We start from the raw sequence: 27,765 nt of genomic DNA on the forward strand, positions 1-27,765 counted from the left end.
GTTAGCCACAATCACACATCTCCACAGCTGTTTCTGCCAGGCCAGGGATAGCCAAGAGGCCTCTCAAGGAAGGGGATTCATGTGCGCAGAGCAGAATGGATTTCAGCCAGCAGGGAAGTGCAAGAGGAGCAATGTCCCTCAATCCAGCACTGCTCAAGGGTCCAGGTCCCTGTCTAGGTAAAGGCAGAGGCTGTTTTCCATAACTCACAGGGCTTTTCTTTGAAGGTATCCTAGACCCAAAAGTGTCAACCATGTTATCAACAGAAAGGCCTCTTACATGCAGGAGCTGAGTACCAGGAACAGAGATGCTACTCTTAAAAGGAAGAACTGTTTCTGCACTCTATCAACACTCTCCTTATTCTTGGGCTGTATTTTAATTTATTTTAGAAGAATGGCTTCCATTTTTCTAAATTCCACTCTTCCAGCCAGTGGGTGGTGCAGCTCTGTGCAGAAACAGACACCCTATGGACAGAAAGGAGCATTTCTCCAGGACAACAACACACAGCAGGTCAGGTGTGTCAAGAGACAGCACTGGAGTGTTGAACACAGTGAGCTCCACCCACTGCCCCAAACTCATGCGGAAAAAGATTCTTCACACAAGTCTCCTCAAAACCCTCTCTGTGTGGTTCTCTGCTCATTTCCAGGAGCTGCTAGGCACTGGTCATTTGTCCCTCCCACCTACAGACCAAGAAACTGAGGAAGCACAACAGGCCATAACATCACCTGTGTCCTTCACACAGATCTGCTAGCCATGAACCTCATGGTGCAAGGGCAAACCCAGGAGAAGAAAGTTTAGCAAAGACATCTTTCTGGAAGGCAAACTTGGCTGTTCACATCACCAAGACCTTTCAGCCTTCCTATCTTAGTCTTCTTTACACTAGTACTGAGGTATTTTTAAAAAGCCACAGAATACACAACACTCTTATTGGAACAAAATCCACAAGTGTTTTCTCCCCAGTGAAATAAAATTCCTTCAACTGCAAAAGATTTTCCATTTTCACATAGCTCCTCTCTTTATTACAAGAACAATTGTTCCACTTCACCATGTTCTCAATCAAATCTCAGACTTTAAACACACCACATTTAAGCATCCTTCTTCTGAGTTGTTCCAGTTTTGCTTGCAGGTCTCCAGAAATGGGTGGAGCTTAGAGCCAAGTGTGTGTGACCAGGTTGCTGTTCTATACTGCTCAAATCATTCAGGGGAAAAAAAGAAAGTGAACATGTGCCATTTTGTTCTGTTTCTTCCTCAGAGAAGTTGCCAATGACCAGCACTCTGGATTCTGCCTCTATATTTAAATCACCCTCTCTTTTGCATACTTTTGTTATGAATACTGTTGCTTGCTAATTTTTCATCCTATTGCTGGTTTTTATCTCAATCCATAGTCTCTACCTTTGTCCCTCTCTCACCAGAGGGGCCAGGGGGAGAGGAGCAGCTAATCTGGAATTTAATTCCCAGCAGGTTTTAAAACACAACACAAGTACTATCTTATTCTCAATGCAATTCTTCCACAGATTTAAATCTACTCCCTTATGCCAGGAGTCTTACACAGGGATACAAAGAAGAGCTCAAACATTTAACAGAGAAATGATACTTTAGTTACCTGTTATTTCTCATTTATTTTATAACAAAAAGATGCAATATTTCATTTACACAGGCACTTACATTTACTTTAAAATGAAGTACCAAATGTTGCTGAAAACATCAAATTTCACACATATCTAACTTCTAGACTAATTGGAACAGTACCTATCAGACCATGGTTCATTAGAGCACTAAACTGAATTTTCCATTATCAAAATCTATGGTTTGGGAGGATGCTATAGATTAGTTCATAAACTATAATTTCTCCACCAATGTAGCAATAATGGGTAGCAGCACTCCTAAATCAAACTGTTTGTTGTAGAAGAAAGGCTTTTGCCAGCCCTCTGGGAAGGTCTTACACTAAGAAATGAATGAGGCAGATTGATAAAAACCATAAAAACATCCAAGCATTTCCTTAGCAACATGAAAAGTATTTCAAGAGGGATTGTTCACACTGGTTAAAAGAAATAGCAATGATAACAGTTATTTTTGATTTTACTTTTAAACAGAAAAAATCACTTTCACCATGTCTACATGCCTCATTTATTTTGCTGGAGAATAGTCTCATGCTGGATGAAAGGGATTTAGGCACAGAGAAATGTCACAGGATGAATTGTGGCCAATGGCTGCAAGGAATTCAGCTTGTGCTCAACCTCACAAATGTCATTTAGAGCTCATTTGGCCTCTTCATGGTCTTGTGAGCAAAACTGGTCAATGAGGAGCACATCATGAGAGGGACCAGGACAGGGAGACAGCACAAATTCTTGAGAAAGCCAATGCTAAAATCAGCACCTCACACTGGCTCAGCAGTTATGTTCTCCATAGCTGGAGAAACTGAAACTTCTTGCTGCACTTTTCCCTGTGCTGACCTTTTTCCTTCTTACCTCCTTGTTGTCTGCTAGGCAGCAAAAGGAACTGACTGTTGTGCCTTTAGTGTACATCAGAGCATGTAGGTTGGAACAATTTCCAATCTCTTTTGATCTTACCTAGCAGGACAGGACTATGTAGCACATTTTCCATGAAGGTAGATCCTTAAGAAAACCAAAAGTGAGGAGGAGTGCCTAACATGCTTCTACCACCACAATGGAGGTTGTTTTTCCATGCCTCTGCTACAAGAACCAAGAAACCACAAGTAAACCCCATGAACCACATGGGATAAGAAGAGTAAGTGTGTCTCTTGTGGTTGCCATGAGATTTGTGAAGAAGGCTTGGATGTGAAAATGTGAAGAAACAAAGTACTTATAATTTGTTACAGTTGGGGAAGAAAAAGCCTCATGCACTTAAGCCAATCACATTTTGAGGGTTTTGGGCTTGAAACTTGATTCACACTTCATGCAGATTTGCAGTTGGCAGCCACAGAATGCTTGCACTGAAGGGAAGGCCTTGCCATACAACCCATTTAAAATAGAGCTCCTTTTCGTGATAAAAGTGTTACTGAATTCAAAGCCCTTCTGAACTGGCAGAGTTTCACAAGCCCCTTTTAAAAAATCTCAAGAGCATGGCCATGCTTAACTTTTCATACCTGGATAATAAAGGAAGAGAAAATAATGAAGAAACCCTGTAGTCAGGTATGCCTTGTAGGAAGGTCAGTACAGCACAGAGTTCACAACATCAAAGAGTTTCACTTTATTGTCACAGCAAACCCCACTGGATGTCTCCTTCAGTCACATCCTGTGCATACAGTGCATGACAGGGATGGTCTCTGCCCACAGCTATGGTGAGGATGGCTGAATTTAATTTCCTGGAGCCTAACTAATTAGCCAGTCCTAAGAACATAACCCTCATCCACCCTGCAGAACACTAACTGTGTCTGAGGCCACCACTTGGTGTTAAATGCTTGGAACAGAGGCTACAGAGAGCCTGTGAGACAATTTTAAATCTTTACAAGAAATTATGACTGAAGAAAGCCTTAAAATAGCTGCTAAAAAAGAATTGCCATCCACCCTATCATTAACATGTAGAGCTCCAGTAAGCAAACAAAGTTTCTAGATTGTTTTCCAGAGTTCCTGGTACTCAGGACTCATTAAGAAGTCTCTCTTCTCTGAAGAGAAGCAGCTCTTTCCAGTTGCAATAACTGAACTCTTTTCCAAGGCTCAAGAAAACTCTGGAATTTTTGAATTCCAAAACCAGCAAAAATAAGAGAAAGATGTATCTCCTTCCAGGTAAAAGGGATTAATTTCTTCCTATGCTTTTGTTACCCAGTTTAGAATTCTGTATCATTCAAGGACCAACAAGAACATTGTCTATGTTATCATGCCATAAACACCTGAAACCATAGGCTGGGCTACTTCTTAGGCAATTGCATTCCTCAGCTTTACCAGTTCAGAGACACAAAACCAAAATCAGTTTTCTCTTTTATATTTCTAGGTATCAGCTCTCCAGACTATTTGCTCAGGAAGGCATTTTCTTTGGCTCCTTTGACACAAAAACAGACATATTTTTTACTCCATGCTATACTGAACACTACTAATTTTTAAGTTGTTCTCCTTCATGCAAATGACAGTGCTTATTAACTGCTTCATTAGTTTAAAAAGTGGTTTCAATTCAGAGTATCTCATCTGTAACCATCCTGTCTATTTCAAAAGCTAAGTCAGTTTTTAGAAAATAACAAATAAAACACTTCTGCCTTTGCTTAACTGAAAAGGTTTCTTCTGGTCTGTCCCTTAAGTCATCCAGGAGTGTACCTGATCTTCAGAGCAAAGGTTGATGCTCTTCTTGTACCTCTTGTTCACCTCTGAAAGGATAAAAACCAGCAGTTAATTGAACATGGAAATGGTATGAAGCCACAGTAAGAACATGTTTTCATAAGAGCAGGACTTGTTTACCTTCTTAGCAAGTCTGCTAAGGCTGTGAAACAAGGCATGCAAGGAAGGCAGGCCAGTAGCTACCCCACAATCACAAAGGAGCCTTGCTACTTACCACGGCAGGAATATACTCAACAATTCAACAGCCACCTCAGCATGCCTTCCTACATTCTGTGAGCTCAATACCTATCCCTGGGCAAGGGAGTTGCTTGCCTAATTCTTGTTCTTGAAAGCAGCAAGCACCTGTTAAAGAAATCCTTCCTCCCTCAGGGTAGATTAAAGCCATTACATTAATTTACACAGTTTGGTGGTAGCTTCCATCATGTTCTTCCTGCCAAATTTGGTGCTACTTTCTTAGACAGAGACAAATTCTCTCTCAAGCTCTTGCTAAATAGGGGATAAGAAAACATACTTTGCTACATGCCTGGACTAATAGGGCCAGCCACAGCTGATAAACAGCTATCAGTCTCAGTATCTAACACAATCATTGCAAAACATGGGAATGAGTCCATACCATGAGCTTAAACACACACTTCTCAATCTCCTTTCACACCACTGTCTTGGGGTGATTTTATGATGATACCTCATTCCCTGATCATCTGCTTTATGCCCAGAAATGTCTGTGGTATCTTTTAGATGAACCAAAGGGTGAGGCTGGAGCCTGGGAACACTAGGCACAGACTCTGCTCAGTCTCTCTCTCCAGTGTGCTCTGGACAGCATGGACAGAGGACAATGCATTGTTCTTTTTGTTTGATTGGGTTTTTCTGCTAGCTTGAAACAAGAAGTTTTTTCCCTTTCCTTCCCCTAGCCTGGAGGCTCTACTGGAAATCCTCTTGGCAACTTTGTGGGTTTTTTTCCCTTGAACAGTTTTCAGCTTGGCTCATTTTTCTTTTTGGCCTGTCCAGAGAGCCTGGAGGGACCACCCTGAACCCAAGATCTCAGAGGAGCTGAACCAACACATGAAAGGACATTAAATTTCACCAACTTTGGCTGCTGTGAGGAGGAGACCCATGCCAGAAATTCAACAGGTTTCCCACCTGCTCTGCTCCAGGCTGTTATGTGAACTCCTCTTCCCCTTCCCAGACCAGTCACCATTTCGTTTTCTGGGTCATGAGCCGTCAGCCCAAGTATTTTTCTTCCCTGGGCATTTTTTGAGGTTGTTTTTTTTTTTTTTTTTTTTTTTTTTTTTTTTTTTTTTTTTCTCTTGTGGGGGTGTGTTTGTGGGTGTAGGGGAAGTTTCCAGGAGTTCATATCTAGCATTTATTCCAGCCTTTTTTGTTAATAAACAGTTCTCTTTTTTCACTTACACCCACTGATATCAATTATCAATTTACTCTCATAGGCAGGAGAAAAGGGAGTTATTGAAGCCCTTTTCTCTTTAGAGGAAACACTCATTCCAGGGTGTTTTCTCCTGAAATTTGTCTCCAAAACCAAGACAACCACCAACTCTGAATTGGGGAGAATGTTTTTAGCTAGAGGGTGATGTAAACTGGATTGCAGCAGAAAACCAGTGAAGGAAATACTGAGTAACTCATTAGAGCTACTGTATCCAACAGCCAGTGACTGGTGCATGAAATGATACGTATGTATTCTGCACATTACAAAAAACCCAAAAAAAAACCCCAAAAAACCCCCCAAACCACAACAACAACAAAAACCAAAGTGTTAAAAGAGCAGTAAAGCTACAGAATTTAGGATTAGGAAACCCTAGCTTCAAAACTATTTGGCACTTCTGAAGAAAAAGTAGTGCATGAGGGCTGATCTCAGTGTTGTCTTTACCATTTGAGCTCTATTAAATCAGCCAAATGAGTGGCTTTCTCAATACCAAACCAATAACAAACATGAAGTCTGAAACTGTAAGCATCAATATTGCTTGAACAGAGATGCTTTAAAACACTATTAGAAGTATTTAATGACACTCATTTTGATTCTGATACAATAAAACTTACAGAAGTACAAGTTCCTCCTAATACAACTATCCTTATTACACTATCAAGGCAGTAGTTCTTTCCTGGGAGATAATGCCTTATTTGTGCAGCCCTGTTACATGTAATGCTTTTAACTATCAGCAACATCTTGAGTATATCCATGTCTGCTGCATTCAGCCAGTGCCTTTATGTGCCTTTTATAATCACAAATTGCTGTTTTAGGTTGCTTAAAAATCAAGTGCATCTTTTAATAGTCTGCAGATAATTAACACAGGAGAAAACCCATCAAGAGACAAACTTCATTGAAAATTCTTTTGAAAATTCTTCAAATTTTCTTTCCATTTGAAAATTCTTTGAAATCTCCATAGCCCTCTTTGAGAGCTTTTACCCCTAATGTAAACACAAACTGATGAACACCTGAGTGGTTGAAGCTTCCTTCTTTGGTATCAGACATAAATTCTTCCCACAGAGGAAACCAGGCCTTCACTGTGTAATTTCTATCTTCACTGGGAGTGTTTGAAACTGCTGCTCTCCTTCAGCTTTTGTAGAAGTGATTTTGAAATAATTTACTAAGCAATTAATACAGTCAAGCTCCAAACTGGTACTGCTGAAAGCTGCTGACAGCTACCTAACTAGCAGACAAAGAGATGCCTGAACAGCCTTCAGGACAGCACCCTAGATTACTAACTTTTTAAACACATTAGTTTGAGGTTTCATGTTGGAAGACCCAAGGACAACAAAATCTGTCCCATGGTGAGATATCACCTGCCAACATCACCTTCAGACCTGTCAAGTCTCATTCTCAGCTCATGAGACTCCCATGTGCCTCTTCCTGCTGATTCCCAGCTAATGCTGGAGCTCACACCCAGGGAGCTTGCAGGGCTGTGGGATCTCCCTGGTGTGTGGCTCTCCCTCCAGCTGTGTGCCACATGTGGTCAGAGAGTGAGAGCAGTGTGGTGGAGCTCAGCCAGGATGGAGGAACGAGAGCTGGTCACCAGGGGCCCATGCCCACTCAGTCACATCACCTCATGCCCACATGACTGACATGGTGTGACCCCATGAAAGGCACACTAAAGAGAGTCATGTATCAAGGCAGAAGTAAGCTGAGAGCTCTGCCTCTTATTCCAGCTCTCCTTGCACTATAATGCCAACATAGAAAAGCTGGATGAAGAACATGGAGGTCCCCTGATGGGCACCCATGCTAAATTGGCACTGTATTCTTCTTGAGAAAAGACAGCACATCAGCTTTAAATAACCTACTCAGAAACCAAACCTCTAGGCTATTCATGTCATGAATGCTGGACACAAACAGTTGGACTCACTCTTTGCAACACAGACTGAAAGTCTAAAAAGGAAATCAAGTGCTTTTTGAGAGGGGGCAGTGCTGCCCATTGCTGGGGCTCTGCTCAGATCCTGCAGCTTGGCTTTACAGACAGTGGCACCACCACACGTGGCAAAAGAGAGGAGCACAGGTGACCAGGCTGTTGGAGCAGATACAGAGACAGAAATCACCCCCAGGGCTGGGACATGGTGGCAGCAGCTGTCAGGGAGCTGCCCACAATGACTGATCATTCAAGAAGGACATGTCCATAAGCAAATATTCCACTTCAGATCTGTACCTTAGACAGCAAACATCATTCAAAGGCAAGCACGTGACAAAAAAGCTCTGAGAAAAATTAGGACAGTTGCATCCAAGGGTTACATTAACTGGTAGTTTTTCACATTAAGTTGTCTGTTATCAAAATAAAATCCAGCATGCCTATCCCTGGAGGAGAACACCCTTCCACAGCAACAGATGCTGCTGCAGACATAATAGACTAATGATACACATGGAAACTTGCAGGTAAATTATTTGACAGAAAAAAAGCATACAATGAGACTTGTTTGATCAAGTCCTTTAAAAGTTGTTTTACTTTGCAGTGGGAATCAAAGACTGCAAAAATTCTCTCTTCTTAAAAACAAATATTTATTTTTATATGGCTGTTCTTACCTGAATATACCTGTACAGTCTTCATGTCTGGAGAATACATGTTGCTCAGATTAACATTAAGTTTGACAAAAACCAAGCCAATTTTCATTTCAACCTGTCTTATCCACAGAGCTTGGGACACTTTCTCTCCAGGTAACCTACAATTCCTTTATTTGCTAATTTGGTCTCTAGCAAGGCCATGTGCATTTTTTTCAGCAAGATAATGCTTTAAATGATACTCACTGTAGTAAACATGTTAGACATGGTTCACAGCAAAGCAGACACTGAAGATAATCCTTTCCAGCTGTAGCAATGACTTACTAACACTGGAAATAATGAAAAAAACAACCATAAATGAGGGACTGAAAAGAGACTGCTCAACCAAACCAATGTCTAGCAAAGCTCAAATGTCACAAAGTCCTCAGGTCAGGGCTGTACAGGAAACAGCATCTGTAAGAGCAACAATGCATTTGCAGTCTCTGTCCTGTGGCAGTATCTACTCCTACTCTGTTTTCTGCAAGCACATTAAAAAGAGGAAAGGTTGTTCTTAATGTCCCATTTTTTGTAGCCACCCTTCTTCCCCAAAGAATGCCAAGTGTCAAAGGTTTACTTTTCTGTGGCTTAGGACAAGATCCACCATCTCTCAGCTCTGTTACAGTGCATAGATGATGGGATGTGTCCTGCCAGATTTTGTTGCTACAGCAAAGCTACCAAGACTAAATGGGCTGAGCTGGCACCCCTGGGAATGCAAATCTCCCTGCCAGCCTCCTGCTTGCTAAGAGATCTATAAACAAGGTGTTGGGTTTACCCAGGAGCCAACACCAGCTTAGGGAAGCACTTTCCAGGAGGCTGTACCTGACAGGACCTCACAAACACAGCCACATTTTACCTCTAGGCATCCAAATTCAGTAATCCCCAACAATCTCCTTTTCACTTCTTCCCTCTCAACTGCTCCTGCATGGTTCCCTCCTCCCTACTCTGATATAATAATATGACATCAGACCCAAATGAAAAAAACAGGTCAAGTGTCCAGGCTGCAACCGGTTCTGACTGCAAATACAGACAGCTCTGTGTACTGCCGATGTGTCACACCGAAAACGCCGTCCCGGGTCGGAAGGCATTGCTGCTTTCAGACACGCCCATCCATAGGAATAGCTATTCCCCTAGTGCCATCTCCCGGCTTAAGGGGCAGGAACACTGTAGCTGAAAAAAATTTTTTTTTTGTTAAAAAACTTTACAACAGGTGCAGAGTATGGATCAATATAAAAAAAACCATCCAAACCACAAGCGTTCTTTCAACAGATTTTGTGCAATTCACTCCCAATGAAGTATTAGTTTAAAATGATGAAGTTTTGAAAAATATCTTCTGGTCCAGTCTGCTTTGCACTTTGAGCCTTTTCAGCATTTTTTTTTTTTTATTTCTCAACAAACATCAAGGTTCAAAACTTCCTTTTTGCCAATTTTTTTTGGTGCCATCTTATGACTCCAGAGAGTAAATCCTGAAAGTTCCACACTACCGCACAGGAAGTGAGGGAAGTATGTAAAACTCCAGTTATGAGAACTCTATATAATTTTAACCCCATATTTAATGATGATTGGTAAGATATATTTTCTAGATATCAAATCTATTTATCAGATCTCTATGCATATCTAGTTGTACCTATCAGTTTGTAGGTCAGGGTATTGTAGGTAAAATAAACTGATATGAGTAATTTCTTGGAGAAGGATGTCCATTAGGGCTCAAAACTCTCCCAAATTGGCTAACAGGGGAGAGTATCCTCTGTCACTCCTGCAGCAGGGTGACCCTCAGGAGCCAAAGGGATGAAGAACTGTGAGCACACTATTAAATCTTTATCCTTCTCCCCACTTCCAGTGGTTTGCTCTTCCCTAAAAAAATGCTTGCTCTGATATGAAGTCCCTCCCAAGAAGTGAATAACTGATTAAAATATTGAAATTTTTTTTGAGTTGTTAGTCAGTACAGTTATGAGCATTGCAGTAACTGGAGGAAAGGTAATTCTGGCATGGGAGATTGTGACCACTGGATCATCCACCACCTACTCAAAATAGACTCCAGACTCAAACAGAGGGAAGAACTGCACACGAGGACTAATTTGCATGAGAAATGGGAGAAATAACTAGCAAATAGGGGCTTGAGTGCTGATCAGTAAAGAGATTATGTAATAAATATATGCCTTTGTCTGTTAAAGTCTATATAAGTAGTGTAAAGCTTAGATGAATGGGGAGCTAGCCTTTTATGGGTTACCACCCAGCTCCTTACTTTACACAAACTAGAGTAATAAAAAAATAGAAATACTTTGCTTCAGTGTGTGAACTGGTGCTGTGCGATGGGTAACACTCAGAACAGCGCCTCCATTCTGGGAGAGCCCCTATTGACAATAATGGTAAACCACCTAATTTAGAGAACCGGGATTCAAAGAAGAAAAAAACCCCCAAATACATACACACAAAAAAACCTCCAAAAAACAAACAAACAACAACAACAAAAAAAACCCCAAAACAACAAAAACAACAAAAAAGCCCCCCAAAAAATCCGCAGAGAAAAGGCCAAAAGAACCAACCAAAAAAACCCACAAAAAATCCCCAAAAACAAAACAAACAAATGAAAAAAAAAACACACAAAAAACCCCCCAAAAACAAACAAAAAAAACAAAAACAAAAACTCCACACCAAAACAAACAAACAACCCCCAAAACAAACAAAACCCTAAAAATAAACTAAAAAAAAAAAAAAAAAAACCACAAAAAGTGTGCTAAATTATTTTGGAAGGCAGGTTGTGCCAATCAAAACCTGCTGACAGCAGGAGGAGCCGGCCCACGAAGGCGAAATGGTGAAAAGGCCCAGGGAGGGGCAGCCCTCAGCTTCCCTCCATACTCCCTCAGGAGGGGTGACACCCCCTTTCCTGAGGGGAAAGAAGAAGAAGAAGAAGAAAAAGGAGGAGGAGGATGGAGCCATGGCCCGGCGCCTCGCCCCTCACGCCGGCTGCCATCACCCAAGCCGCCCTCAGCGCACAACCCTTCGTCCGGCTTTGCCGCCGCTGCCTTCCGCGACGTGACAGCAAAGCTACATTACAAAAACATTAATTACACGGCTGTTTCACGGCACTCCGCCTCTGTCCCGGAAGGGATTTCCAGCCGAAGGTGGGCGGGCACAGGGATAACTCGCGGGCTGCAGCGGCGGTGCCGCCCTGTCCTGTCCCGCCCTGCCCCGTAAGATGGCGACGCGGCTGCTCCGCCTGCGCGGCCTCCTGAGGGCCGCCGGCTGCCGGCCCTTCTCCGCCCAGCCCAGGTGAGCGGGACCGGCCGTGGAGGGCAGCGAGCCGTGAGGGTGGCGGAGCTCCCCTGAGCTTGGCTTCCGTAAAGACCGCGGGGTGAATGGCTTTGGCCGGCTGCTCGGGGCTGGCTGTATGATCTCGTATTATTATATCCATTCTGTGCGGGTGTGTGTGCGCACCTCAGTGTGCTCGGAGGGTGTGGGTGCGTTTGTATAGGTGTAACGGGAGTGTTACGGGCGCTGTGTGTGTGTGGGGAGCCCCGGGAGTCCCGGCACATCCATGGCCGGGATGTGCCGACCTTTGCTCCACTTGCCGGGAGCGGCGGGTCCCGTGCTGGCAGCAGGTGACAGTGACAGTGACAGTGACCTTGCCCGGACACCGCGTTACCCGGGCAGGAGTGGGATCACACCTTCCCTGACCAGCCGCTTGTCCTTCCCAGTATGAGAAGAAGGGAGCAGCCAGGCCCTTCCCTGTGTGACACAGTTCAACAAAAGGTTGGGCTTAAATAAAACTCAACATCGTCTTAAGCAGCTTTAAAAATAAGGTGGAGGTTTTGAGTCACTGTGTGTCTAGCTTTGAGGGTTCAAAGTACTCAACAGGCAAGTTGCTGTATCTCGTTTTTTTCAAATATTATTAGAAGTAGAGTCTGTGTTTCAGGGAGATTATTGCCTTGGCAGAGCCTGAGTAGCTACATGTGCTAGTAAATAGAGACTTCTGTCTCTGTAGCAGAGTAAATAAGCACAGGCTCAGCTCAGTTCTGTAGAACTACACACAGGTGGTGTGCAGAGGAATTGAGGCTGACAAAATAGTTTGAGAAGGGAAAAGTGAATGCCTTTTCCATGTACTCAGTTCTCTACTTGAAGTTTCTGATGTTTCATAGCAATACAATAAAAGAAAGTAAAAAAAATCCAATGCACAAATATGAGAAGTGAATTTTCATTTCAGCCTTGAAGTGGTATGTCATCCTTGATGTTCCCAACCCCTACAAAAGTGTTTTAACCCCTTCTTTCTTATTTCATAATTATACTTTCCTTGTGTGGTTTCTACTACTGACATTCACCATTGTTTCAGTTTTTTGGGTTTTTTTGTTTGATTTTTTTTTTTTTTTTGTTTGGTTGGGGTTTTTTGATTGAAGTATTCTTTTGTTTTCCTTAGGGTAATTTTATTCTTATATATGTATTATTATTGTTTTTAATTTATTTGAAGTGTTAAGAACAAACCAGCCTTGTTTTGCCTCCATTAATAGCCCAGTGTATGTCAGTTCTTTGTATTTCTCATGGGTATCCTTTACACCTCATGGTGTGCCAGAGTTGGTATGTGAGCTGTGTTTAGTAACACAGGAGTTTCCTCCCTTTTGAAAGGCAAATAGGGTGCCTGCATCCTAACAGATGCATGAATTTGTCTTTTTCCAGTCCTCTGCAGACCGAACAGCATGGCACAAAGCGCCTGGAGCCATCTTCTGCTAAAACTTTGACTGACATAGGCACTCGGAGGATCTTCTCATCAGATCATGATATCTTCAGGGAGAGTGCCAGGAAATTCTTTCAAGAAGAAGTGCTGCCTTTTCATGCAGAGTAAGATAACCTCCTAAACATTTTGGTTTGCCAAAATTCATTTTTCCCCAAAATGCTTTCTGTGGTGTTACTTCTGACACAGCAGGATATAAAGATTATTAGTTTTTATCTACAAGCTTTCTATTTCAAATTTGGCAAATGAAAACAAACCTATAAAAGTCATGCATGGGGGAAAAATCACATAATCAAAATTGAATGCATCCTTTGAGCTTTAGTGTGGGCATCCTCAGCTTATGCCCACAAGCAGATAAATGCAGTTTGCAGAGTTGCAGCAAAGTTTCCCTGCCTCTAGGATTAAGTGACACAGATGTTTTTGGGGTAGAGCTGGGGGGCAGTTCAGTTCCCACACTACTGGAAAATAGTCACTGAAAAAGGCTTTGATCATCTCTTACTGGCTTGCAGTAGATTTTGTAGCTACATGCAAGTACCTACAGCATGGTGAGGTGAATTATGTATTACCAAGAAACTTGCACAAAACATCTTTGTTTGAATTTCTTTATTTATTTGTTTCTGTGGAAATATGTGCATTTTCTGTACCGAGTAGAAGTGTTGCAATGCCACTGAACTAGAGCTGGAGGGTGGTTTTAGCCCTTATTTTAATCATATGCAATCACATTATAGTGGTGAAAATGAAAGAAATTAGCTCAGGGTAAGCAAGGGATAGCAAAGGGCTTATTCTGAAATGGCCCTGCTAGATGAGAGGCTCCTGACACAGCTGAAGTGTGTATCCACAAACAGCTGAGGTGCCTCGATTGTGTGGGTGGAACATCATGGCTCTGGGGCAGGAATGAGCAGCAGGAGGCTTACAGCAAGGTTGGTGACAGTTTGGATTTTTTTTAATCCTCAAACTATAGCCTTTTAGCAGTATGTTCTTCCACTGTACAGTCATATTCTGTCCATAAAAGCAGATGTTTTCCCTCATTTTGTGTTGGAAGGACTTCCAGGGCAGCTTTGTGGACTTGTATTGACTCTGCTTGAGGTTTCTGAAGATCCTATTTGCCACCTTGCTGACACAACAATTTCTTAGTGAGGCTGTATCAAGTTCAACTTGAATTCTTGCATCACTTCAGTGGCCTCTGAACCTCTGTTTTCACACCTTTCAAGGCAACAAGGAGGCCTCAGGCACAGAACATTAACTGGATATTGGGAGGAGGAGAAGCTTTGGTGCTGGGTGAAGGAGAGACAGCAATGTCCCTGAAAGTGGGGATCAGGGCGAAAGAGAAGATGGTAAAAAGAGATTTAAGATTTAAGAGATTAAGATTTCCAGTGTAGGAGCAAAAGCTCTGTGAATCAGCTTATGGATTCACAGATCAGAATATGGAACAGTTTGCCCAGAGAAGCTGTGGCTGCCCCATTGCTGAAGTGTTCAAGGCCAGGTTGGATGGGGCTTGGAGCAACCTGGGCTAGTGAAAGGTGTTCCTGCCCATGGGAGGGGGTCAGAACTGGATAAGCTTCAAGGTCCCTTCTAATCCAAACCATTCTGTGATTCTATGGTTCTGTTTTGTATGTAGTTTAAGATACTTGATTAACTGCAGGTAAATAGCTGTGGTATGGCTCTGCTGCACACAGGTGTGTCAGAGGAATGTCTCTGAAATCATCTGTTTACCATATCATTTTTAAACTGTGGCATTAGAAAATAAAAGCATTTTAAAAAGAGAAAACCTGGACCATTAATGGCCATCCCTATTGAGTTGGCAAATCCCATAAAGAGGCACTAATTTTCCAGGAATAGGTGATTCCTATGGTGTTAAAGTTTGCCAGCTGTCAGCAGATAAGCCTCAACTATCTATTTACACAAACTTGAAAGGACCTTTAAGTAGTAATTTACCAAGATACAGTACTGACTCATAAGAAGTGCACAGGGGCAGATTTTTATACAAAACTGATTAAATTATATCATTGGTTCTGATAAAGCATTTTTCATTGGTAGAGTTGAAATCTTTGATGAAATATAATGATGAGTAGAACTATAGTAGAACTATAGTAGAACTATAGTAGAACTATAGTAGAACTATACTATAGTATAAAGTAAATATAATATATATATCATATATAATAAAATGATAATGATAATATAATAAATAATATAATACAGTGATACTCATTTTTTATGTGGGTAAAAGTGCATTTACAAATGGAATGTTAGGAGGATAAAGACCTCTCTGTAATTATCCAGATGGCTGGGGCTAAATTGCCTAAATCCCAGTCTGGTGTAAGAATCGTAACAAGTCTTAATGAAATCTTGTCAGGTTACACATTGGCAGCAGGAGTTCAGACTTGTTGTGCAGCTGGTGTCCCTGCAATGCCAGTGTCATCTGTGGACTTGCAGATTAGAAGCTGTGTGGTTAAGCCGCTGTTTCTTGGCTGTGACACAGACAGCTCTGTGTCCCTTCACACTGTCTGCTGGTGTTCGGTGTGAAGCAGGTAAGCAGGAGCACGTGGGGAGTTCAGTGTGTGACCCTGGCTGTGTGTTCATCCCACAGGTGGGAGAAGGATGGCCAAGTGAGCAGGGAGCTCTGGGAAAAGGCTGGACAGCAGGGCTTGCTGGGTGTTGCTATTGCTGAAAAGCATGGAGGCATTGGAGCAGATATTCTCTCTTCAGCCATTGTCTGGGAGGAGCAGTGAGTACTGCATGCTTCAGGAAGAATTTCCATGATCTTATTGTCTGTGACTGTATTTTGTTTTTCATAAGTTATTCTAATTGTGGACTACATTTCCTTACAGAAAATGATCTTATCTTCCCTGTGGAAAGGATAGTTTACATCTATGTAAATCCCTCCTGTTTTAAGTATTCTGTGTCATTGTTTGAGTAACATTGGCTTTGTGACTGGGGGAAGCTTTTTTTATAGCCTGGTAGGTTATGTACCCATTTGGCTGTGAAATTAAATTCTGTAAATAATGGTAAAATATCTCTGAGACTTCTGTGTTGTGGGGTTCTCTTCGCTATTGTGTTTGTGTTGTAATGGTGCAAGTTCAGTGTTCAAGTCTTTGTTAGTATTTTTTCCTGAACTTCCCCCCTCCCCTTTTTTTCCAGGATGTATGTTAACTGTACAGGCCCAGGGTTCAGCCTTCACTCAGATATAGTCATGCCCTACATTGCCAACTATGGCTCTGAAGAGCAGATTAAACACTTCATCCCCCAGATGGTTGCAGGCAAGTGCATCGGAGCTATTGCCATGACAGAGCCTGGGGCTGGCAGGTAAGCCAAATACTAAAATAATGGTCTCAGCATTATTTGCTGTCTGTTGCTTTGTCAGTGAAAAAAACATTCTGAGCCTCCTGGTTAGTTACTTTGCAGACTAGATTATCCCCCATTATAGGCAAGACTCAAAACACCTGTTATAGATTACTTTATTACAGGTTTGTCATTTCAAGATAGTAGCTCAGAATCCATTTCTGTATTGTCCCACTGTGGGCAAATATGCTTTGTATTTGCTTCTGCAGTCTGAGTTTATAGTTATCAACTTGCTTGCATGTGAACATACTTACAACATGAGAAAAAAAGTGGGAAATTACATACTTTGGTAAAGGAGGCTTGGCTTAACTATTAGCTTTTCTGTAGAACAGAACACCTTGTTTTTCTTTTCTCTGAATCCTTTCAGAGAAATGTCCCTCCTTGCCCAGCACATGTTGGAGTGGATGCTGCTATCTGACCTGTTTGCAAGAGAGAGAGGGACACGTGAAGTGCAAAACCTGCTGGTGTGAGGTTTCTCCAAATGGCAGATGTTGCTCGTGGCTTTTCACAGAGCCTCCTGATCAGGACTGAGCCTGTGAAGAGGATTGGTTTTATCTGCCATTTGTTGTCTGAGGTGTACTGTGTAAGTGGATGCTGACCTGTTGATGTCAGTGTTTGCATTGCACCGCCTCCCACAAGCAGGGATGGGGAAATGGGACCTGGTGCTCCTGTATGGCTGCACAGATTTATCATCCCTTTCCACACCCTGCTTGTGGCTTCTGTTACTCACCTGTTTCATGGTGTCTCACTATTCTCTCACTGAGCCCATGTCTGCATGGTATAAAATCTACCTTATTCGGTACTGCATAGAATCCAAGATACAAATGCAGCTTCTGGAATGGTTTCTTGAAGGACCTTTTGAATTCTGTTTCAGTGACTTGCAGGGAGTACGGACATATGCAAAAAAAGATGGAAGTGACTGGATTCTTAATGGGAGTAAGGTAAGTGCACTGACATACATACTACTCATTGGCTTTAGGAACTGAACACATTTAGCTGAATGCAGCAGGATGTACACTTCTCTCAGAATCTCCTCCCAATCCTTTTAATTTGGGTTTTTTGTCTGGGTTATGTTGTAGGTGTCCAGTTACCTTTTCTTTTTCTAGGTATGAGATATGTCTGTTGCAGGCAATTTACAAACTGATTTATAGGCAGGCTTGTATAGGTTGTTTTTTGTAGCTTTAAAATAAGCCTATTAAAAGGCTTATTTTCCCTTAAACTGTGAAGGAGAGGGGGGGAAAATGTGCTGTGTAGTATGAGCAGTATGGTTCTCAGTACTGATGTTTAACAATAAAGTGTATATAGTACTGCTGTGAAATCTTCTGTGGCCTGAGTGAAAACTTGTGCTGCCACAATGCAATATTTATTCAGGAGCTTGCTGGTCTTGTTTGGAAAAAAACAAAACAATGTGTCAGATGCTCTCACTGTGTTGTCAAGCTGTGGCAAAGCAGTTTTTTTCATTACCATAATGAAAAATAAGAAGGCAGAAGTAATGTTGAAGTGGGAGTGTTGGTTCAACAGACCATTTTTTTGAAAGCTATGAAATGTCTTCATTTTATTTTGTACTGCTGTGATAACAGTCCAATAGAGACTTCTTAGTACAGTTTCAGTGGTGAGAGCATGTGCAAGCAGATATATATGCATAGGTGCTAAAAAGGTGTCCATGCCACTCATTTGAAGTGACAGGACAGAAAGCTTTCTTTTGCTGGATTGAAGATGGATCCATTTGACAGCTCATGAATTGTTCTGCAGGGTAATAGTAAACAGTTGTGACAAGAAGCTGTTGGTAGCTTTGAGTGTTATGCCTAAATAATTTAATTTCTAGACAAGAGAACCTCTGTGTTTATTTATTTAATATCTACATTTGATACTGTATTCCTTCTTTATCATGGGACAGACAGAAGAAACAGATCTGTGCATTCTTTAAGTTCACACTTTTGTGTCACACAATACTTCTCAAATTAATGTCTGCCTCATTCCTAAACACTTTATATCAAAACCTTGAAATTCTTCTTGACACTTGAACTTGCATTTCAGTTCACCTCTGGAAGTGCCAATGTAATTTTACTTCCTGCTACTAGATGATCTCTTGTAACCTCTATCCACCTTGCTTTATTCTAAATTCCTTTTTCTTGCAGGTGTTCATCACTAATGGTTGGATGAGCGACGTGGTGATCGTGGTTGCGGTTACAGACCGGGAGGCCCGATCCCCTGCTCACGGCATCAGCCTTTTCCTGGTGGAAAATGGAACAAAAGGTTTCATCAAAGGGCGCAAACTCAACAAAATTGGCCTGAAAGCTCAAGTGAGTTCATACAACCTCTAATGCTATAGAATTGGAGGAAGTCTAAACCCACTTAATGCCTGGCAGCTGCTAAATAAATATAAGATGGAACTATGGTTCTGTTCTAGTTGTTAGACTTCAGAGCACAAACATGCAATGTAATGGATCCTGATTTTACCTGTGGAGGTTTGAAGCATAGGATGTGCAAAGAGAGGCTGAGCAAGCTGGATGCATTTGCTCTGAAGAAGCCTGAAAGAACAGGAATTTACTGATGTATTTAGCTATAGAGGTGCTGGGACCTCATCCTTTTTGAGGAGGAGAGTGGCAAAGGAGACAAGTTACATTAAGGAAAATTCTTAGCAGGTATTAGGAAAAAAAGATCCACCAGGAAAATGGTTGGATACTTGCACAGGGGCTGAGAGAGGTCTGGAGCCTTCATCTTTTGAGCTTTGGAAAGCTTAACTAGACAAGGCCCTCAGCTGATTGTTTTTCTGGAGCTGCTCTGAGTAGGATGTAAGCTCAATGACTTCTGGAGGATCCTTCCAGGCTAAATCTGGGATTTCAAGTTAAGGTGCACAGTAGCAAGAAAACAATAGGAAAAAATTAGTTTAATGGGATGAGAATGTCAGACTCAACTGTTGCCTTTTAAATCTTAGGACACAGCAGAGCTGTTTTTTGAAGATGTGCGGTTGCCAGCCAGTGCCTTGCTTGGAAAAGAGAACAAAGGCTTCTACTATCTGATGGCAGAGCTGCCTCAGGTAAAAGGAATGTGAGTGTTTGCTGTCTGCAGGAAGAACACAGACACAGATTTTGTCATTAGTTGTGAAGTTCAGGTATTGTGGTGAGCCACCTGGGTTGCTGAAGCGGGATGCCTTTGTAAAACCCCAAAACATTTCTATGGGTTAAGCTCACAGGAGAAATAGCGACCAGATATACTCAAGAGGTCAAATTTATACAAGTTGACTGGCAAAATGTAGAAAATCAATGAACTTAGACAAAGGACCTCCAATTAACATAAAACTCATGCCTTAGCATTAACTTAGTCTGTTTAACTTAGCAACCTTTAAACCTGTCTGATGTTACATGACCCAAAATGGAAAAAGAGCTAGAAAAAATACAGAAAAACACACATGTAACTACCAACTCCTGAGTTCCAGTGATGATGAGGTAGAGACTCCTAGAAGCTGGTAGGGTCAAGACACATCCCCTTGTGGTCAGCCTTTTAAACCCCAGAGGCACCCTGACCCTCCCAGATGGGACTGTGGTCACTCAGGAGCTGGCTTTGGCAAGACTGGGGCACTGCCTGCAGTGTGGCACAGCTGGCAGACACTGCAGGATTTGCTGGGAACTGTGGTGTGCAGAGCAGGGCCCATCCTGCCCCTTGCCCACACATGCATCCCAAAATGTCTCAAGACATCGATCTTTTCCAGTCTCTGACAGCCTTGTGTGCAATGTTTTGTTGATACTGCTGATTTTTAACTGAAGCACACAGTGCTAGGTGTAGAATTCTTTGGGCATTGCTAAAAGTAACGATATCCCACCAGCTCAAAGACAGATCTCTTAATCAGCAACCCAGCTACTGAAAAACCTGAGGGTAGTGTATTAAAAAAACATACCACAGATTTCTTGTGTACTTCTAGTATGGAAGCACTTTGGTTAGTAAATTATGTTTAGCTTCGACATCTCTGATTCATTGGGCATTCTCTTTCAAGAAACAAGCACTGCTGTTCTAACTCTTCTACAAGTAGAAACATATTAAAGTTACATGGAATTCTGTTCATACAACAAAGTAAAGAAATTGTTTAGCTGCCAAAATACCTTGCTACTTTACAAGTCAGTTTATGAAGTTTGGGAATTATTTTGGAGGACAAGGAGGCAATGTTGTTTTCCAGAATGTGTCTGTGCTTTGTCAAAGCCATGACATAGTTGCCTCATTTAGTAGGGATCGTATTTTTTAATTTTACACTGTGAGTAAATACAAAACCTGATCAAAGGAAATCTTTTAATGCTTTAAATAGATGTCCCATGAACAGATTCAATGCAAAGCATCAGACTGTTTCAATGTTGCCAGAAAAAATTGTTTTGCATTTAGTTTTTGTTTTCCACTGTCCAATGAAGGAAAAACAAGACTTTTTTTTGTAGGCTTTTCCCCCCCTCGAGTTGTCCTATTGAAATTGTTAAATACAGTTGTTGTTTTAGCTGAGCAGTGGAAGCCAATAATTGAAACAGAATCTGATGTGAATTTTTCAGTCAGTAAGATTCCTGTGGTCGATCTGTAGCTATTTTTTGAGTCATTGTAATGGAGCATTACACCAGTAAAGCCTTAAAAGTGAGCTTTAGACAGCAAGGCATTTGTCCAACTCATTAATTTCAGTAATGCAGTATGTCTGGTTTCATGTTTTATGTGACTTCTGCTCCCACTCCCTTAATGAGCAGCACTGAACATCTGTGTCCTAATTGTGCATCTGATGTGGAGAAATGTAGGACTAGCTCAACTGCATTCTGGAATTTGTGTTTCAAAAGGAAAGACTGCTAATTGCTGATATGGCTCTTGCTAGCTGTGAATTCATGTTTGAAGAGACAAGGAATTATGTGAGGCAAAGAAAAGCTTTTGGGAAGACAATTGCACATTTGCAGGTGAGTTAGAACTGAGCTGCTTGTGTACAGATTCTTGTGTGTGTTTGCTGTATGGCTGTGCATGTGAAGTAGTGACCAAATGAAAATCACTGGGCTGATTTTAAAGGGTCATTTTCAAAGCTTTCACTGGGGCTGTTCTTTGCCTCTATGCTTATTTTTCATTTTTGGAATGCAAAAAGAATAATTTTAAAGAAGAGCCTTAATTGTATGTATTTTATGACTTGGGTAGGTAGCCTCCCAGCAGTGCTGTTTCTTAGGAGGAAATAGCAGGAAGTATCCTGGCTGCTGCTGAAGAATGATTCCCTTGTTCATCTCAGGCTTGCATTTTACTGCCAGAGGTCCTAATCACAGACTCCATCACACCTGCCTCTGTTTGTCTGTGCCTAAAATCCTTTTGGGGGGCTGCCTGTGCAGGTCCTGTGTTCCTCTGCACACAGAGCATTGCAAAAAAATTATTTTGGATGTTCCTGGAGGAGGGGGACTCCCAGGAGTGACCTTGCTGCCTGAGTGCTGTGGAGGTGCTTCATGAATGTTGTAATGAGATTCCTCAGGCAGCAGCAGTCTGGGTGTTTGTGTGGCTGTGTGTAAAACTGCTGGCTGATGCTCTGTGGGCAGAGCTCACTCCTGATGGGGGCAGGTAATTGAGTTTTGAGATATTTGTGCCTACACTCTTTAGCTGCAGTCATAAAATAGATATTGCTTTCCACAGGATTGCTATAATACAATTTTCCTGACAACAGCATTAACTGTTAGGGCTGAAGGAGGCCAAGCTCCTGCATGTTTGGTTTAGAGGATAGAACTGACTCATATGGGCTAAAGATGTTGGCTGCCTCTTTCCTTTTTTGATATACTTTTGAAATAATTAGCAAAAAAATCCATTTCCACGTCTTGAGACTGTCAGACTCAAATCTTTAGTTGTGAAGAGCACCAGAGCTGAAACTTTTAGAGGCTGGAATGCTAGATATCCTTCAGGGAATTATGATCTTCATGGTTTTTAAAGTTAACCTTCAGGAATCCATAATTCCAGATGGAATTTTCACTGTGTGACTGAAACACAAAAGAACTGTATTTTAACTTGTTTAAATGTAGGTAGGAGATGCTTCCTATTTGTAGTAGTTCACTGTGCAGAGATCTCCAAAATAATCTCCCTATTTAGGCCAGGCCACCAGCAGGCAGACAATAAATTTTATAAAGTATATTATTTTTGCCAAAATAATGAATTCCTGCATATCTTTTTTGTTGCTGATGACTTGAGTGTGCATATTATAAATAATCCTTTCCAATTAGAGCTCTGCCTTGGGCTAATTCATTTAGTCATGCCACATTACAGCATTTGAAATGAATTCTTTCCTTGTAGCAGTACACTGTTCCAGTGTATTTCTTGTCAAGGGAAGCAAGATTTTTTTTTTAATATATATTTCTAGAACTGAAATAAGAAAGAACTTCTATTAGTGGGTGATGTTTTTATTCCTTCCCTACCAGAATTACAAGAAGATGTTTGAATGCCTGCCTGGTCTGGTTTTACATAACCTTATGATGGATTTTACTTCTTCTATCTAAACCTCTCTTCCAATACGACAGAACTTGGTGCTGAAAAACTTTGATATTCTAAAATTCCTTTTATTTTTTTGCTTCAGTCTCTTTGCATGTAGCTTAAACTCTGAAGAATACATAGAAAAAGCATTCAGCAGATGGTGAAGTGTTATTAATTGGGAAAGTTCATGGCTCTACAGAGTGAAAGGACATTCCTCGCCAGAGGGAGCCGAGTGACAGAGCGCTCTGGGCCTTCTGCCATGTGCTCTCTAGGAATTTGTTTTCCCTTTCTCTTGTGCTTTTTCTCTTAAATTTGTGTTTTCAGTTGACCTTGAGAAGTAAAGAGCAGTAACTTTGTCTAATAGGACTGGTGAATACATAATTGTCTGGTGTCTTCTGATGTACAGAGCCAAAATTTGAAATAGTGATTTCTAACAGCAATCCTTTTGGAAAATGCTGCATTTTCTACCTAAAGTATTAACTGCACTTTATTTCTTTGCTCTCCCCTCTCTATCCTCTTCCAAAACAAGACAGTACAGCACAAATTGGCTGAAATAAAGACTCAGATTTGTGTGGGCCGAGCTTTTATGGACAACTGTTTGCAGCTGCATGCAGACAAACGCCTGGACTCTGCCACAGCCTCCATGGCCAAGTACTGGTATGTGCTCACAGTCATCTGGGACTGGCACTGGCATGGTCTGAACTCCAGTGGTGTGGGCAGCAAAAATCAGAGTTACACTGACAACTAAGTTTGGTTAACCAGATCAATTTCAAAATAAAGGCATACTTTTAAAATAGGCTTCCATTAATAACAAGGTCATGCCTCTGCTTTAGCTTTAAGTGAAGGCAAGTGCTCCATTGGTATTTAGACAAAAAAATTGCATTTTATTGTTAGCAATTTGTTGTTAGGTGGTTTTTAATTTTCTTTGGTTTTAATTTTTTAAATTTTTTAAATTTTTTTTGTTGGTTTTTTTTTTATTAAAGAAAAATTTGAATATTTGGAGCTAAATTTAAATCTATATAAAGCTCTGTGGTACTGCTTAGTTAAGGTTACTTAAGAATAGCTGTTTGGCCCAGCCAGTTTTCAAAGCTATCTGGTTTTGGGAAGAAATAGTTAGCTACAGCTGTTGCTGTAACTGAGACTGAGCAGTGCTTTCCTATATTGTCCAGAACTTCTCCCTCATCCTGTACTTGGTGGTGTCATGTGTTAACTTAGTTTTACCCCATCAAAACAATATCTAAGAAATATCTAAGGTAGTGGGTACATGAATTTGTATAGTTATAGCTTGTTGCAAAGATAGAAGGAAAAAACCCACATGAGACATAAGCAAAGAAGTTTATGTAAGATGCACACACAGTTTTTAAGCTTTTCAAAATAAGTATAGAGCAGAAATATTTACAATGGAAGGAAGGGTTCTGAGTGCTATTCCTGGCAGTGATTACCTAGAAGTACCAGGTACAGAAGCAAAGGCATTCCATTTTGAGGAGGAGAAAACAACTAATGCCAGCTGAGGTATGCAGACTCACTTCCTCAACAAATTTCCCTGAGAAGGCTTTTGAAAATCCCTCACTTTCACAGCTGTTTACCAGCATGATTTGTTGTGGGTTTCCTCTCTCCCCAGTGGTGTCCCTGTGACCCTTCCATAAGACTCACTTAAATGGTCTAGAAAATGCTTGAATGTAGAATTGCTTTATTCCCAAATGTATTGGGACATTCTCTCCAGTCTCAAATTTTCCTTTAAACTCTTTGTATAGTCAATGACTTGAGTTAGAGCTTTGAAGGAGTTTAAAACCTGGTTTGTGCATGTCTTTTTTCATATCTGGAAAAGGTCTGTAGGGTTGTTTTGGTTTGGTTTTTCTTGTGGTGACAGATTGTGGTACATACCTAAAATTTTGAATTTGAGACTATATTTAGGAAAGAGAGTTGCAGTAACTCACAGCTGCAGAATTACATTTGATATCATAAACTGTAAGGGTTTAAATGAATGAGGGGATAGTTTGGGGGAAAAGACCATTATTCCAGGAGAAGTAATTAGCTTTTCATTTTCATTTCTTCTGTTGCCACTGAAAGCTGTATGCTTAGAAAGTGTTTTTTTCATGTCTTCTAACAGCTTGAGCTGGAAATGATTTTTTTTTTTTTTGCTATAAATCCATATTTTGTAGTCAGCCAATGCTGTTGGAGAATTACAGTATGTTTAGAATTGAAGGCTATTGCAGAAAAAGCTATTGGGAAAGTTTATTGCAGAAAATAAATTATGCCCAGGTGATGGGTATGCTCAGAGAGTATCCTGGTGTGTTGCTAATGGCAGTGGTGGGGGGAAGCCTGGTTTGTTGTTAATTTCTGACAAAGCTGAGTGATTTGGCAAGAAAAGAGACTACCAACTTGCTTCACAAAAGGATTCTCTTGGCCTGTGAGAAAGGTAAACAAGCCTGTCTGTTTTGAAAACTTTTCTTCTCCAAAACCTGTCCCAGATAGGAAACAAGCCTTTAATGCATTCAATTGAGCAGTATTTATTTCTTACCAATAATATTTTGGTTTTGTCTTGTTATGTTTATCTTCTGTAATGTTTTGCAACATGATGTCCTTCTAACAGCAAATTTCCTTTTGGCCATTGAAGGTGTTCTGATCTCCAAAACAGCATTGCTACCCAGTGTGTGCAGATGCACGGAGGATGGGGCTACATGTGGGAGTATCCAATTGCAAAGTAAGTGGAACATTTCAGATTGTGTGATGAAAGATAACCAGCAAAGTCAAATGAAGCACTTCCTCTGTATCTGTGTGTTAGTTATTTAGTCTTAGTAGTGATTTATGTTCATTTTCTCATCGTGTTTAATTGAAATTACTGTACAGATATCTGCAGGCTTTGTTTTGTTTCTCCAAACAACTGAAGATCTGTTCAGGAATTGTTGTCTGGTTTTTTTTTCACAAAAGTTGGTTTTTTAGAAAAAAAAAGGTGAATTAAAAAAACAGAAGTAAAACTATAAAAAGTAGAAATGAGGGGAGCTAGTTTTATGTTTTATCTGAAATTAAATGCATGTGGGTGAAGAAAACCTGTTTTTTCTACCACTGAGTATCAAGTAATTGAATCAAGAGCATAACCGGCTACATCCAGCTCTTTTACACCTTTGAAAATTAAGAGGTTAAGAGATTTGTATGTAGACAAAGAAATTTGCCATTCCCATTTTTTCTGACTTTGTGAATTTAGAGACATTTATGGAGCATTTATATATCCTCATGTATTTTCTGTGAAGTTTGTGTACAGGCTGTGACACACTAAATGAAGATTTTGTGCTGTTTTTATTAATTTTATCAAAGAGGTGGTGATCTGACAGTAGAACTAGCAAACACAGGACTGCTGTGCAGTTGTCATAAGTAAGCTAATTTTTTTTAACTGAGGAAGTTCAGATTTTTTTTAACTTCAAATACATTGGGTATGAAATGTTGCTTTTTAAAAATCCCTTGTTCCTCCATGTTTTCATGGAGTGTAATTTGTGGGTGATCTGCACTGTCTTATTAAAAGAAGGCAAATTTGGGGTGTCCTTGAACGCCTGCATGTCTGTGTGTTCAGTAGTTCCCCACACAGGGTTTTATTGTCTCTGAGGTCTAGTAATAAGTAGATTTCCAGAGAATGCCACATTGCTCCTGTGTGAGGAAGCAGAATGAACATGGAAAAGCTCTGTCATCATCCTGTGTGCTGTCACCAGGAACAAGAATTGGGAGTGGAGTTAGTAGCAGGAGTCTGGGTTTATAGGGCTTTGGTTTTTTTTGTTTAATTAGAGGCAATAGTGGAGACTTTACACTATAAACAAACAGGGAAGAGATGCTGACCCAGTTCCTGGTTTGGCACACAGCACCCTGGAAAGTTGTAATATTCCAGGGAGCTGAGGCCTCTTAGAAAGTAAGAGCTACTTTATCAATGGGAAGAGTATACTTTGAAAAGAGGGATCTCTAAAGATAAAATGCTCTTTTTCTTTTTTTTTTTTTTAATATATGGTCATTCCGAGGCATTGTTTGTAATATTTCCTTGTTTTTTTTTTTCTTCCCTCAGAGCTTTTGTGGATGCCCGTGTTCAGCCAATCTATGGTGGTACCAATGAAATAATGAAGGAACTTATTGCTAGAGACATTGTCAGTGACAAGTAGGGCAGATGATTACTACTTTGCAGAGTCTTGCAGAATCCTTTTCTATATTAATATATGGCGTAAAATCAGACATCAGAATGTAAGTAAAATAAATATGCTGTATAACGTTCTTTAAAGGAAGTGCCACTTAAAGCACATGTTAGTAATAACAATGTGCTCACATGCAGGATATCTAATATTCAATGAACTTAAAATTTAAATGTCTTTGTACAATACAGAGTAGTTCTCTAGGTGTCAAGAGCTGCAGTTGTGAAAGGGAATTTTATCTCTGGGCCTCTTGGTCTTTCAGACTTGAACCCATTGTGTTGAATTGAAACCTTGCTTTTCAGAATGAAATCTCGAGAGAAACCATATTCATAACAAATAAAATGAAATATTAATGTAACTTTGAATTTGTATTTCCCCTTGAGAAGCAGAAATTGACACTCTTGCTGTTGTTGCCATACACCTGCTCACTGTGCAGCAGCCACCTGCCGTGCAGCTGACCTCTATGTTTACATCTAACTTGCAATGCCTTATTTTAATTACTTTGGTCAAATAAACATAATAAAGCATTTCTATGCAATCTCACGCTTGTCTGCGGTTACTTCAAAGCCCGCGGGGAAACGGGGCATCTCCCTCTGTGCCCGTGTTCACCTCAGGGCGCTCAGGGGGAGTTCGGAGGGAGGCAGTGTGATGCATGTGAACTTGGGGGTTGTTTATTTGCGATAGTAACTCGAACTGTGTGTTTAGGAGGTTTTTTTAGCTCTTTACCCACGCTGGGCGTTAATAGTTGAAGGTGTTCG

General features: G+C 40.9%; 1 protein-coding gene across 1 annotated transcript; it reads left to right on the forward strand.

Annotated features, from left to right (window-relative positions):
- The first annotated feature begins 11,408 nt into the window (after positions 1–11,408).
- On the forward strand, positions 11,409–27,550 carry ACADL (acyl-CoA dehydrogenase long chain). Its single transcript, XM_059476265.1, has 11 exons — positions 11,409–11,590; positions 12,989–13,150; positions 15,634–15,771; positions 16,185–16,349; positions 17,260–17,326; positions 18,524–18,688; positions 19,324–19,425; positions 21,191–21,304; positions 23,368–23,495; positions 25,456–25,542; positions 26,887–27,550. Exons 1-11 carry the CDS (start codon positions 11,517–11,519, stop codon positions 26,978–26,980), a joined length of 1,296 nt encoding a protein of 431 aa, XP_059332248.1. The 5' UTR covers positions 11,409–11,516; the 3' UTR covers positions 26,981–27,550.
- Positions 27,551–27,765: the final 215 nt, after the last annotated feature.

The sequence above is a fragment of the Ammospiza nelsoni genome, chromosome 7 (assembly GCF_027579445.1).
Source record: "Ammospiza nelsoni isolate bAmmNel1 chromosome 7, bAmmNel1.pri, whole genome shotgun sequence".
NCBI classification, from domain to species: Eukaryota; Metazoa; Chordata; class Aves; order Passeriformes; family Passerellidae; genus Ammospiza; species Ammospiza nelsoni.